Source organism: Myzus persicae, unplaced genomic scaffold (genome assembly GCF_001856785.1).
Source record: "Myzus persicae strain clone G006 unplaced genomic scaffold, MPER_G0061.0, whole genome shotgun sequence".
Classification (NCBI taxonomy): Eukaryota; Metazoa; Arthropoda; class Insecta; order Hemiptera; family Aphididae; genus Myzus; species Myzus persicae.
Window position 1 is genome coordinate 943 of NW_019104210.1, and position 15,638 is coordinate 16,580.

General features: G+C 26.6%; 1 protein-coding gene across 1 annotated transcript; it reads right to left on the reverse strand.

Annotated features, from left to right (window-relative positions):
- Nucleotides 1-3,871: 3,871 nt before the first annotated feature.
- On the reverse strand, nucleotides 3,872-13,693 carry LOC111040008. The gene is made up of 10 exons (XM_022323694.1): nucleotides 12,899-13,693; nucleotides 12,493-12,690; nucleotides 12,354-12,428; nucleotides 12,062-12,242; nucleotides 7,954-8,221; nucleotides 5,889-6,217; nucleotides 5,410-5,496; nucleotides 4,492-5,326; nucleotides 4,062-4,411; nucleotides 3,872-3,998 (listed from the first exon to the last, which is right to left on the reverse strand). Exons 1-8 carry the CDS (start codon nucleotides 12,970-12,972, stop codon nucleotides 5,111-5,113), a joined length of 1,428 nt encoding a protein of 475 aa, XP_022179386.1. The 5' UTR covers nucleotides 12,973-13,693; the 3' UTR covers nucleotides 3,872-3,998; nucleotides 4,062-4,411; nucleotides 4,492-5,110.
- Between the last annotated feature and the right edge of the window lie 1,945 nt (nucleotides 13,694-15,638).

A 15,638-nucleotide genomic window follows, 5' to 3' on the forward strand; every position in this document is an offset into this window, starting at 1 on the left:
GCATAGTAATAATACAAATTACAACATGAAAATAATACAAGACACAACAATTACATAATTATTTAAATATGAGTGTAATTACTTAAATATATATAAAAATTGTTGAATTCAAATGTATTAATAAAACCTTTTTCTTATATTAAAGCATATAAGAAGTTAATAATATTGTTCGTTTTTTTATTTTTAAAAGAAAAAGTTAAAAGATTTTTACATTTTAAACAAAATAAAAGATTGTCCTTATTTAAACTATAATATTGTAATCCTAATTATTAATAATTAAAATGTAAATACCTACAACATAAAATAAAAAATTATTTATTTTTTCCTTACCATTGCCTAAAAATAATGATGGAACAGCACCTGGTCTTAATCTGTTCTTTTTCTCATCTTCCTCAAAATGAACACAACATACTCTTTTAGATATTTGTAGTTCTCCAGCAGAAGCAACTCTTAGTCCACATTTTTTTATCCACTTTTTTGTCAATATGAAATCACTGGGATAGGCAAAGAGACTAAGATAGTTTGAACGCCTGTTGAAGCAATTTTTAACGGAACAGCGTGTTCCTTTACCCAAAGTATAGTCCTTTTAAATAAAACATATAATTCATTAAAAAAATGAATTTAAAATATGAATATTAAAAACAGCTAGGGTTTGTTAACAATGATAATATATAAGTTAAAATATAGTACAAGGTAAATACATATTTCATGGTAACATGTAATACTATTTTGTGAAGAAACTAGAGGCTATGTTTCCTTTTATGTGTTGGCTGTACAGTATAATATGATACAAAACAAATAGTATGTACACATTTATTCGTATTTATAATGTAACTATATAAATATGAGGACTCCCCCCATCCCAACACCCATTCAGTCAGGATGTATAAAACACTTTCGAACGTGCAACACTCTAAATAATTAACAGGTGAGTTGGGTCGGTGAGCTGGAATAGCTGGATGTACAGTCATTGAGCACAGTGCTCTCAGGTGACACAAAAGGAGGCGACAACATATTATTATCATTTTCAAGTGATTGGTGGGTAATAATGCCACCGTTGACATATTGCAAGACGGACAATTTTTTTATTTGTCGCACTGTGTACATAGCCAGTGGGTCTATCCCCGGCCCCGCAGACGAATCGAATCGAAGTAATAACATTATACGATTTGGCGGAGCACAACAACCGATGCAATAGGCGACCAACATGCCTTGAGTTACAGGAGAGTAGGAGACCGACGACGCTACGTACATGGTCCGTGTTCGAACAAATATTTTAAGCGCATTTAAAAAGCACCGGTGTCTGGTGGTAATCGAGTCACACGATCACCACCACGACTGGCTCCCTTTTAGGTGTTTTTGTATACTTTATATAATCATTTTTGTTGGTAATCCTATAGATAATATTGATGTTATATTTAACCTAGTTAAATTATGCTCCCTGGCAAATGACTATACCTATATAAAATTATACAAATTGTTATTTTATTGCTGAACTTTTATCTTCCCTTAGTTTGATATGAGATGTTAATTGCTGTGTTGTTACTTAGCTTATTGTGTGTTGTATGATTCTTTTGGAATTGTTTTCTTAACCTAATTCGTAAATATCAACATTTCTTTTGCTACATAGGTATTTCAATTTATACATTAATACAACTAGTAGGAACAAGGAAGCATACTAACGTTGTAATTAGAGTACGAGTACCAGATATAATAATATACTCCATTTTACAAAAAAATGAAAATAAATAACATATTCTCATACATATTTCAATTCTAAAATGCTTTAATATTAATAAAACAATAAATGGTTATTAATGAATGCCTTTTTCAAGTATTACATTATATGGCTAGGCCAGTGACAGGTCGGAACAGCCTTAATTTAAGGTCCATGTTACAAAAAAAAGGTTTCGGTTCAATTTATAATTAATAAGTTAATACTAAAATTATTTATGGTCGTGATGAACTGCGATGAACCTCTTTTCATATCCAATGGGAAGAGTTCCATTTCATTCGCGCGTGCTATTGTAACACGTACAATAATTATTTTTTTTAAATATGGTTGTTTATTTGCTAATTGTTTGTAGGTATTCAAATAGCAAGCGGACATTATGCCAGTTTATAAAAATAAATAAATATTATTATTTATTTATTTTAATATATTATTTTGTTATTTTATTATTAATTAATATTATTATTTTTATATATATTCAAGATGAGCTACCATCATATACTATTACATAAATCTCGATAGGTATCATATTACATAAGATGTTTACCGCGATTATGCATATTATCTATCATATCTATTTTACATGAACATTGAATATGTTTGTGGTTGTACTTTCATGTTTCAATGAGACCCCTTTCCTTAGCCTAAGTCACTTAAACTAAGTCGTATGGCTTGAGGAATTTGAAACGCCTAATGTGTAACAACTAACAAGTTGTCAAGAAGTTGTACATAGCAGTTGCATTGGGGCGCAGCTCTAGTTTTTTCACATATTTGATTTTGTTATGAATGGATGATAATATTAACTCGTATTAATATATTTAAATTTCGATTTATTACTAAAATATAAAAATGTATACCTCAAAAATGGTTTTAAAGCATATATTATATCCAATATTATATTAAGGTATTAAAAAAAAAATTGATTATTTATGAATAAATATAATAATATATTTGTTTAGGGAATTGTTTAAAATGAAGAAAAACATATTTTTATCTATCTTTTATACGCGAAATTTTGATTTCAATAAATTTGAATTCAATAATTTCAACATTATTATTGTAAAAACTTAAATAATAGGTAAATTAATACATTTTGTTATAATATCGTGTTTTAAATTATTTTGGTGGGAATGTGGTAACCCCGTCAATAATGTCATCGGTAGACGTAACAACTCAGTGTTCATAATTGAGTATTTGAGTGTATAAATAAGCTAAGATGACATTTAAACAACTCTAACATAATATTATGTTATAATAGCTGTCCCGGACCCATCATGGACCGAATTTCGAAGTTACGCCACTGGATTTTTTTATAAATATATCAATGAAAAAATGTATATAAACTATAAACTATAACTATAACTATTATAACCATAAACTAGAAGTTGTCATTCTTCTATAAAACCTAAAACAATTTTTTTTTTATTTGCAGGAATTATGCAATTCTGGTAGGAAATAAATTGCTTTATAAAACAAAATAATAACTTTTAGTAAATTAAACTTACTATAGTAAAAAAAACTGTTAAGTGCTCTTTGACACAAATTACAATAATTACAGTTTTCAAAATAAAGTTAATTACAATATAATGTAGTATTAAAAAAAAGAAAATTAATAATGAGTAAATAATATGTATATTATACACAGTGGTTCTTAACCGGTGTTCAGCGAAACACAGATGTTCCATGGACTTCGTATAAGTGTTCCGCCCAAAAAAATATTTAGTTTCATTGTCTTAACATTTTGACTTTTACGGACTTACAACAAACAAGAATATAAGACGAGTGTAACAATATACTGTATAGTGTATAGAATCATTTTAGTTTAATATATTAAAAAAATGTATAAATTATTATTTTATTTAACGACAGTGTACCGCAAAAATTATTTAAAAAATTGAGAACAATAGGTACATGACATAAGATTATAGTATTTTTTTACTTAAAATACAAAATGTCTAAAAAATATACTTAAAAATAGATAACAAAAATAAACATAATAAATTCAAATTACTAGAACATTTTTCAAAAATCACCAATTTTTTTTAAAATTTTCTGTAACTGATTCTATGTTGTAATAGGGCTTATAATATAGTATTTCTGGTCATATATTTTTTTTTTATACACATTGTTTATTATAGATGTTGAAGGCATATACGTATATTTTAAGTAAAAATAACTTGAATAGTGAAATAAACTCCAACAATATATACTCAATAGTTTTTTTTCCCCTTTCGTGATCAATGCTAAAAATTTCTGTTCCAGTAATCTAAAACACAATTTTGTTTATGTTAAAAAAACTTAGGTACTAAAAGGTTGTTGTTTTATATACCTGTCATTGAAGCATCGCAATGTGGTATTAAATGATGTTGGAAAGTTAATGGTGTAATGAAAGTTGAATGTAACCATTAGTCTGAAGTACAAAGTAGTATATATTGTGATAGTTTTAATGGTTCAACTAAAAGTATGGTAAATATCAACTTATGTATTTCTTTTCTAATAACCTTAAAAATATACACATAATCTTAAGACAATGCACAAAAAATGAATGGAAATAATAATATATTTTTCAATACCTGATTTTTGGTAATAAGAACATATTTCCAACGGTAAATCTTTTCCAAATCTTCAACCCAAATCCAAAATGCAACTGATGTTATACTATGAAACTCATCATTTCATCTGAATTATAAAATAATTTAATTAATAGAAATAAGATATAAAAACACAATTTTATAAAACTTATCACGTAAGTTACATACTCAAATTTTGGAAATAGTTCAACATTTATCCTTAAAATAGTCCTAGTAATAGGTTGAATACTAGCAGTAGCTTCAATATATGGAATCACCATGGCACAATTTTTAACAGCAGCAACTTCATTTTGATTTCCTAGTATAATACCTAATTTTTTTGCATCCATTTCTAGAATACTGGTACATAATACATTTCTTTACCCAATCGTATTTATAATTTTACAGGGAAGAACATCAGGAAATTGTAATCCTGATTCAAATTCCCACATCAATTTTTTTGTGTTAAATTAACGGATAGAGAACTATTATTTGGAGTTGAAGATAGGTTTTGTTTGGGTTTTGGCTGTAATGTAATTGACAAAGAATTTTTAGCAGACATTTTTGAAACGATTTCGACCGATGTTTTCATTTCTCTAGAATTATTAGCTGGTTCTAACTCAATGGATATTGAATTATTAGCTGTAATTCGTTTTAATTTTTGCTGAACATATGAATCAAACGAAGACAAGTTATTGATTGATTTCAATGTATCATCTGTACAACCTGAAAAATTATAAATTTGTACAGTAGTTGATTATAATGTTGGAATAAATCACAAGTTGAAATGTATTTTAGTAAGAATATTTTACACACCTGGAACATTGTTTATTTTTTTTGTTGAAAACTGGTCATTCACTGGTACTGGCAAACAATCAGGTACTAATGATTTTACTATTTTATTTTTACCGTTTACCAGTAACACGGGATAAAGTATGTCTTGGGGTCGGAAATGTTTTTCGCACAGAATACTATTTACAGTTAACTGCAAACCTAAACTTGAACTCCACTTATGTACACATCCCTACAAAATAAGCAATAAGAACTTCAATGAACTGACATCAAAAATTGTTTAAAACAGTATTTATGAATAATTATAAAAGTTACCATTGGTGGTGCAAAAAAGGTGACTTCATCAATGTCTTCATCGTTATTAGTTATACATCCTGATACACAGCAATAAGGTTCAAAATCCTGAATTAATAAAACAAAATAAAAATTTCATTTATGTAATAAATATAAAGTAATACTAAAATAACATAACATTAATCTAAAAGAACTAAGGCTAATACCATTTACAAAAGTATATAATTACACTTTCAAAACTGTTAATTAAACATAGGCACAATTTTTTTTATTAATATTGGTAATATTTATATGGACAAAAAAAACGAAATATTTCTAAAAAATTAATTTTACTGCAAGGCAAAAGATAACCCAGGAGTAACTCAAGATAGAGAGAAATTGAAGAAGTTTTATTTTGCAGTTATTTATCTTTAATAGGGTCTAAAGCTGATAAAAGAAAAGGAAAAAATAAAAATGTATTGTTCTTTTAAATTAAATATAATATTAATTATACTTTAAACCTTGGTTTTACGAGTAGTCGAGTCAATATAAACCAACAAGGGAATTATTTCTCCATTGTTCATATGAGCAACATAATTTGATGACGAACAAGATGGTTTATTTATATGAACAGACCCACTATTGTATGTTGACCTTGAGTTCACATTTGCACCATAATTTGAAGACGAACAAGATGGTTTATTTACAAGAACAGACCCACTATTGTATGTTGACCTTGAGTTCACATTTGCACTACAATTTGAAGACGAACAAGTTGGTTTATTTACATGAGCAGACCCACTATTGTCTGTTAAACTTGTTGATGGAATATTTCTTGCTTTTATTTTATCTGTTAAAATCATAAATCATATTTTAGAAATTAAACTAATATTTATTTTCATTATTTTTTTTGTTAAGTTATAAACTCGGTACGAGGCAGTTAAAGACCCAAAACATTTCTACATACACAATAATTTTAGTAAAATTATCCTATTGTTTAATAATCTGGAAACACTGGAAACTAAAAAGAGCCAAGCAGAATATAGTTAAAAAGAAACCTTATGTTTAAATATTTATCACACTTGATAGATTTTGGATAATATTAGATAATTTAATGTAAATAATAAATCTCTAATTTAATGAAAATTTCTCCATTCTCTATTTCAGATAGCAACTTACTTATTTGCTGTAAAATTAAAATAATATTGATATCATATTTTTCACATATTTTTTTTAATGATTTGAAAATACATTTTTATTTGAATTTGTGTAAAGATTTTAAACATAGCTTTACAATAAAAATGAAATATCAAAAAAAATTAATTAAAAAGACATACCTAAGTAATTTACTTGGGTTGACTGATTAAAGATTAACAATTTCTATTTTAAGCATATTTAACTAATATATGACACAGATATGGGTAAGTTTGAAATTAAGGGGCAACAATCCAAAACTTACTATTTCCATTTTTTACTTTTTTCAGTATTGATGGATCTGTGTTCCGAACTAATATATCGTAATTTCACCAAAATATTATAAAATTGTATTAAATATTTATTTGTAATGTTCCCTAAGTTTTATTATAGTTCAATGTCTAAGCTTATTGAATGTGCCAAAATGTACAATTTCAATCTATTAGTAAGTTTTTACATATATTAAATTTGAAGGATTTTGTTAGGAGTGTATTGTTTTATATATTTTTTTTTTTTGGTTACATTTTAAAAAAAATATCAAAATTAAATAGCTTTTTTCTTTGTTTTAATATAATATATAAATATCACAGATGTATACTTATTTTTAAAAAATACATCCATAAGTCACAACTGATATCTTTTTATAAAAATATAATCAATATTAATCATTAATGAAATTTAACCATGAAAAAAAATTTTTATTTGTAAAATAACTATTTTTTATAATAGAAAATATTGTGTTTATAGATATATCATATAAAATAGACATATGCAGTATTTAATTTTTGTAATAATTGATACCAAATTGTAAATAGTTTAGGACATAGGTTCACTACTTGGGAACAAAACTTTTTCTAAAATAATAAAACAAAATATAAAGTTACAATTTATAAATTCATTAATATATTTTATTCATAATCCAAAGTAAGAGTAAAATATAAAATTTACTTTTGTCTTTTGTTAGTCTGATTTAATTATGACTTCTGAGGTTATAGACAAGACTGTAGTTTTAGAGCAATTTGTTATCAATCATAATAAAGGTAGAGATTTGATGATTTAATAACAGCATATAAATTATACGATCAAATTAAAATACATAATCCTCACAATATGTATTTATAATTTAGTTTGGCCATAATATAATTAAAAATCTGTGGTATAAAAATTGTTGTATTCAAATTTATTAATGAAACCTTTTTTTCTTATATTAAAGCATAAGAAATTAATAATATTGTTCATTTTTTTCTTTTTAAATGAAAAAGTTAAAAGATTTTTACATTTTAAACAAAATAAAACATAGTACTTACCTAAACTATAATAATGAAATCCTAATTATTAATAATTCAAAAGTAAATACAAAATAAAATAAAAAATTATTTATTGTTTCCTTACCATTGCCTAAAAATAATGATGGAACAGCACCTCGTCTTAATCTGTTCTTTTTTTCAATATTCTTGAAACAATCTTGGTCAAAATGAATACAACATACTTTTTTATATGTTTTTAGTTTTCCAGCAGAAGCTACTTCTAATCCACATTTTTCTATCCACATTTTTCTCAATACGAAATCACTAGGATAGGCAAAGAGACTAAGATTCTTTGAACGCCTGTTGAAGCAATTTTTAACAGAACAGCGTGGTCCTTTTCCCAAAGTGTAGTCCTTTTAAATAAAACATTTAATTCATTAAACATTTTTTTTTTTTAAATATGAATATTAGAAGCAGCTAGGGTTTGTTAACAATTATAATATACATGTTAAAATATAGTACAAGGTAAATATATATTTCATGGTAACATAATACTATTTTGTGGAGAAACTAGAGGCTATGTTTCCGTTTATGTGTTGGCTGTACAGTATATGATACAAAACAAATTATATGTACACATTTATTTGTATGTAATGATCCAATTAAAAGTCCACAAGATAATGATTTTCTTACAGGTGATAATGATCAGATAATGATTATACACACAGCTCTTTATTTGGGCGTTAATAGTTGGCTATTTTTATATTATATTTTGCTCATTAAAGTATTTCAATAATGATGATAAACATTCTGGTTGTTTGTGTAAAATGTTCAGTTGCTATTTTAAAATAGAAAATTGGTTCTTGCAGTATAACTTATCATTTTAATTTATGGCGTTATTTTTTGTATCAAATTAGATATCTCATTCAAAAACTAAATAATGTCACTCCAGGTATTCATGTTTACTAATAATTAATGTTTACTAATTAAATTCATTATGAACATTTTAATATTTTCATCAAATCTGAAGATTATTTCTATAAGAAATTGAGTAAAAATGTACAATAAAACAACTTTACACAACCAATATGCCTCTTAAAAACATTTATATTATAATCTACAGAAATGTATTAAATGAACCAATTTTTAGTATTCTCTTTTTTAGCTAAATCAAATTTTGGGCTCCTTTTTTATGTATCTTTGCGGGCTTCATAAAATTTCATTTAATATAAAATGAGTATTCCTGTAAAAACTCAAATTAATTTCATTGGCCCCTGTACTCCAGGTCCATTAGCTCCCCCCTTCTTGTGGGTAACTTGCTTTCACTAAACTGCTTTTAGGTAATTCAGGTAGAACAATCCCTAGTAAATATGATATAAAAAATATGTTTTGTCATTTTTTTATTAGTGTGCAAATTAATGAAGTTTAATTAGATCTTGTGATTCTAAAATTGGAAATTTGAATGAATATAATAAAAACTGCTTTATTCAATATTTTTGAGGGACATAGATGTATACATGAAGTAGAATAATTAAAAACAAAATTAAATTTAAAGATGATCCTCCTATGAAGGCTGCTTATCAATTGTTTTTATTCAAAAAACCTCATATTGTATGAAACGTCATATTGGTATCATTACTATCAGAACTTTTATATTTTCTGACTAGCTACAAAATGTCTATAGTAATACCGGCTTATATAAATGGGGACATAAAATACTGTTCCAATTAAAGGATAAAATAACACATAAAATATAAACTTGCCAAAAATTCCTGATTAAGTATATTTTTTTTGGTAATAATCAATTTGGATTTAGAGATGGGCCAGATAAGTTAGATATTAAAAAAATGTTTCACTCGGTTATAGAATACTATAGAATAAGAGGTACTCTTCTAAAACTCATAAAATCGAATTAATCTTATAGACATCAAAAAGTCAAAACAATAATACTTCTAGTGATGAATAAATGATTTTTAAAATAAACAATTCCTCTAATGATTTTTACTAACATTGTTCTTTATGAAAACTCATGTGTAAGAAAGCAAAAAGATTGTAACTGTCCAATTATAAAATAAAACTGGTATACTCTAGTACTCTACTCACCAAAACTTATTCATTTATAATTTAAAATCTTATTTTACACTGAATGTTTGTAAAATTGTGTTTAGATATAAGAATAGTATTATTACTTCTATTAATAATTACAATACAAAATAGGAGTAAAATTAATTTAGTTCTACCAAGGTATAGACCATATTATGCTTTTAATAAGTTTTGAATTGAGTTTGGAATATATGTAAATTCAATTCTATCAATAATTATATAAAAATGAAAAATATGTTTTTAAAAGCAGGCACAGATCTAAGTAATTTAACAGAGAGTGCTCAAAAAAATAATAATATCTGACTATTTTAGATTATGTAATTTATTAATATTATTAATTTATTTTATTGGTGAATAATAGCTTAGACAACAGAGGATGCCCAAGCGTCTAAAATCTAGGCTGTTTAAGTATAAACTTTTATTGTAACTGTTTAAGCTTCATTTTGTTACTTAAATCACCACACATTTTTTCTCAATAAATATATTTTATGAACACTAATAATTGCAAGAAAGTAATTTTATTTTCTGTTATTAATTCTAACAGCTAATAAATATTAAGTTATATTTTATCTTCTCTATTTTTACAAGTACACTTAGTTATCTCAGACTTATTACTATTTTAGGACATACTATGAAGTTACAGTTATCAACTATTATTGTATAAGACATATATGTTTTGTTTAATATTTTATAGGAAAATTTTTACCACTCCCAATGGTCTACCAGTTCTCACCAGTTCAATTTTCTCATAACTAAGGCTCGGATTTTGTAGCAAAATAAATAATTGAAAAATCAGTTAATGTAGCCAAAAAAATCCAAAATAAGAATTTATTAAATTTAATTCTTAAAAAACAAATTTAAATTACACATAAAATTAAATATTAAAAAAGCAATTTACAACCATATATTTGGTCAAATGACTTTCATTAAAAGTCATCCTATTGGGTGCTAATATATTTTTATACATAGAAAAAGACCTTTCCACAACAACCGATGTAATTAGTGCATATTTCATATATGATAAATCATTTTAATCATACTGTTCCACATTGATGTATAGTGCAGTTTCATAATGAATACTATTGATTGATTTTCATTTTCAACTTTTGGAATTTTGACGATTACAGGGAAATTATTTAGAACACTATACCTTGATTGATTGATATTTACTGGTTATCTAAAGTATTAGAACGTGCTATAAAAATTTGCAGATATAATTCAGATAATTTTCCCTTTCCTTAAGTCGCAAATACAACTGTAACTACGGGCATACAATTGTAGATAAAACTATACAATTTCGGCAATTTAGGCAACCTAACCTATTTTATTAGTCATCCATTTATTACTGGTTTTATAATTACTGGCAATAATAATATAGTTAAAGAATAATATATATAGAAATAAGTTAAATTTTCAAGAAAAATATGTAAAAAATTAAGAGAAAAGAATAAAATAGGGGATAAAGCAATAAATAGCAGGTTTTGTGGAAAAAACAAAAAAATATTTACTTCATTGAAATCAGAACGATTCAAATGTATTTATACATAACAATTATGTTTCTATCACACTCTCCTCAAAAGAAGCATTTGCTACAAAATCCTAGCCCTACTCATGATTGAAATACTGCACCAGTAATCTACAACATAATTGTAGAAAGTAAAAACTAACATTTATAATCATTTAATGTTATAAATTGTAATAAGATAAATGGTTATCAAACAATTATAGATAGCAATAATAAAAATTGTTGTGACAGACAAAAGAACAATGAGACAAAAAAATCACAAAAAAAAAACTAGTCATTATTAAGCTAGGATAATAATTTTAAAATATATCTTGATAGTCAATCAACTTGATATAAAATATAAAATTGATAATAAAATAATGATGTTTTTTTTACTATTAACAAAAGACAAACTATTTACATAAATTTTGAAAATTCAATGCTGGGATAATTGAAAACACGTGTACTTTAAATCGATAAACTTATAGTCAAACCTTTTTTAAATAGCTGCAACTGATTTGCACTTCGACAGTATTGTATAAATAAGCTACTGTGGTGCCCTTCAAAAGTATTTTTAATAAATGCTAGGAACTTAGGAAATTAGGTACTCAAAATATTTCTGACCAAACTCTTATATTATTATTACCTTAGTACTTGTTGACAATGGTACAACATCTGTTTTAGTGACTGTGGAAATTTGTTTCTCAAATAGTTCAGTTCGGATCTTCGGCACATTTTCATAAATCATATTTTCATTAGTTGTAGTAAGTTTAATTTGTCTACTTGATCGTCTTGGTGATGCATAATGATTTTTAATACGTTCCTTTCTGAAAATAATGATGATTCTTTGTGTTCATTCTCATCATTATAAGACATTTTTTTATATTTAAATAATTTTACAAACAAAATCTTGTCGAATATAATTGTTATTAACTTACCTTAACAGATTTTGTCTGATCGGTACATATTTATTATTTTCAATTTGAATGTTCTTATTACTTTGAGCAATGGAACTGTATAAAAATTAAAATATTATTAAAAATTAAAAATTAAACTATACAGATCAAGAAGCATTACCTGTAGGGCAAACAATTTTCAACAAATTTTCGATTAAAAGGCAGGGGTACAACGTTCCTATTTAATATTCGCTTTTTTATACTTGGCCTATAATCTTCTATTGAAAAATGATCACTACATATCCGTTGCCCATCGTCACAATGATCAATTCCAATAGCTCTGAGCCATGTATTTTTTCTTAATGGATTCTTAGGAAATCTTTAATAAATCAAATACCAATAAATACAATAATTGGTAGTGTTTAAATAAAAATTAACACAATATAGAAATTTGCTGGGCTCAACCGGCTTAAAATGTTTGCACACGGGGATAATGACCATGTTAATAATATGGTACAAAAATCCAGGAAAGCTTTTTTTCACATCGGTTTGAACGAACAAAATTTCTTGAAACAATAGATACTCACGAATGATAAACAACTCTAGGAAGAGTACCTCTGGTTTTAAGAGAATCATTACTACACATTATGCACTTAGGCATTTTTAAGATGTGGTGTTAGATATTATCAAAAATAAAGTGAAAATAATATTAATATAGAAGCAAACTCGTCAAAACCAATTTAACAATTCAGATAACAAGAAAAATAAAACTTCTTATATTGATTAGATTTGTTTTTCACTAATTTCATGAGATAATATATTAATTATTAAAAATGAAAGTTTGAACGTCATAAAATATGTATCTATTAATTATTTAGCCAAACACTTAATACAAACAAATTATTCTGTCACTAAACATTAGCAATTACTCGAACTACTGATTTACTACGAGAAATATCTTGTGGTATACTACCTAGTATACTACGAGTCGAACCCGCGTCGGATGTCGGGCGTCATAAGTGACGCTTGGACGCTTGTTTTGGACAGTGTAGCCATATTGTGAAAACCAAATTCCACAAGTGTCAAGGATAAAAAGCGTTACGATTGCACTACGGCGGAATCATTTGAATTCGACTTGTATCCATAGACGGAACATTAGGCCCGAGGACTGGGAGGCGTGGTCATGCCAAACGGATTAAGAGAGATAGCATGAGTTTTATCATAAGAGTGAGAGAAGTGTCCTCTGCTCCGAGGACAGCGAATTACATAGCTCTAACAGTGCCCGATCACGAGGACAATTGCATGCGTAATGCGTTATCATACCTAATGTTCCGTCTATTTCTATAAGTCTATGCTTGTATCATTATTGTTCGGACCATAGTAGGTTAGGTATAAGGAATTTCATAATATACAAAAAAGACCGGAAACGAAAAATAATTGTACAACGATATCAAAAACTGAAATATTATAAAAATGAAAATAAATATTATAAGACGATAAAAAAAAATATTTCTAATCGAAAAATTGGTGAAATGTATTTTTTACTAATTGTTAATTAAATATTCATCAGTGCAATCGATGTATTCTATATAATCGTAATGTTGAACCTCTGAGTTCAGGATAATTTGATTTTTCACTCTAGAACTAGTGTTTCTTTTTTCTAATGCAGTTTTAAAATTGTATTATATTTTAAATTTGAATATTAAGAATAAATAATTTTAACTGATATGTTAATTAAATGGATTTTTTTTTGTCTTTGTACAATATGAGTTCACTATGGTTGAATACTTTGACAACGTAAAACATACAATTTTGACTTTTTGTCCTTAAATGTGCTGTTGTAGCAATATTAATTTAAAGGGTTGTTACTTATATGTTTATACAATAAAGGTTAATGCGTAGCGCTAATCTACTATACCTGGCCACGCTATAATATGTTATTTGACATTGAGTGCTGGCAGCAATGACGAAATAGTTTATTAGTTATGCGCCATGACGTATATACAATATATGTATACATTAGTCGACATGCATGCCGATTCGGGAAAGTTAGTGGAGGGATAGTGGATTTAGCTTATATAATTACCAAGGTCTTAGATTGTTACTCTATAAGCTATACTTTAAACCGAATAGTAGATCACGTGCAATCGTTGAAGATGTGTGTTCTGCGACTGTATAATAATAGTAAATTAGTAATGCAATTCCAGATATTTTATCTGTTGAACCACCTGGCACAATCATAGACGTATAAAACAGTATTGTCGGATAATAAATGACATGCCACTTATTTCAGTGTTATAGCAATGTATTTTGTATCGGAGGGGTAACAGGGGGTAGGGGGCTCTAGGCAAGGCCGTAACTGGAAATTAATTTCGGGGGGGGTTTTAATCCAAAAATGTGTGTTCTAATTGTATTATAATATTGTGTAGGTAAATAAATATGGTTAAAAATTCATAATATTGTAGAATTATAAATAGTATTTATTAATGAAATTCACTTAAATTTTCAAATAAATAAATTAAACACTTCGTAAATCGTAGCACAATAAAACGACAGAACGTAAACCAAATGTCAACTAAATATTGGAAATGAATATTGCCCGTGAAAAAGTTTTAACTATCATCAAAGACTNAACCCTCCCCCCAGGTATGTCCTTGGCTCTAGGCAGTGCTCGGAATGGAAATTTGGACGAACAGGAACGCTTATAAAATTAATACATTTTATGTCAATATGAGTTTTGACGAAAATAATATTAACTTTTTTTTGTTTGCAATAAAATAGCTGCATAATATATATATTCTAAACAAATTCTTATTCTTAATCAATAAAATTATAAAATTATACAATCAAGAGTTTATATAATAATACCTTAATTTTTGTCACTTTTTTCACGTTTGTGACTTGCATTTAATTGTATCATAAGTGCAGCAGTGCCGTAGCTAGAAGGGGGAGCCTAGGGCTTAGCCCCCTTCCCAAAAATTAAATTTATTTGAGGTATTTAATATTAATTGTATTTGCAGGTCTTTAAATTGTACAATTTGTACTTCGAATCATTGGTAAAATTAAGAGTACAAATGTGATAGAGATGGGTATTTCACTTAGATATATAATAATTTAATTAAGAATTAATTGCTTAATTAGTGGGTATATAATTCATAGTAGGTCCATATTTACAACTAGGTATTTCTTTGGTTGTACTTGAAATGACCAATCTTAAAAATATGTATAATGTCTTTTGTGAGCACTGTGCATCTGTATATCAGCACGTCGACAGTATAGACTAGACTCATCCTGTTTATGATTTTACGAATCACATATGCATATTAC

Bases quoted from the DNA above. Each gene is read 5' to 3' on its own strand.
- LOC111040008 (XM_022323694.1), bottom strand. From the start codon at position 12,972: ATGCCTAAGTGCATAATGTGTAGTAATGATTCTCTTAAAACCAGAGGT. The intron at 12,429-12,492 runs GTAATGCTTCTT...ATTTTTATACAG, and splicing joins GAAAATTGTTTGCCCTACAG to TTCCATTGCTCAAAGTAATA. The intron at 5,327-5,409 runs GTAACTTTTATA...CTTATTTTGTAG, and splicing joins CCTTTTTTGCACCACCAATG to GGATGTGTACATAAGTGGAG.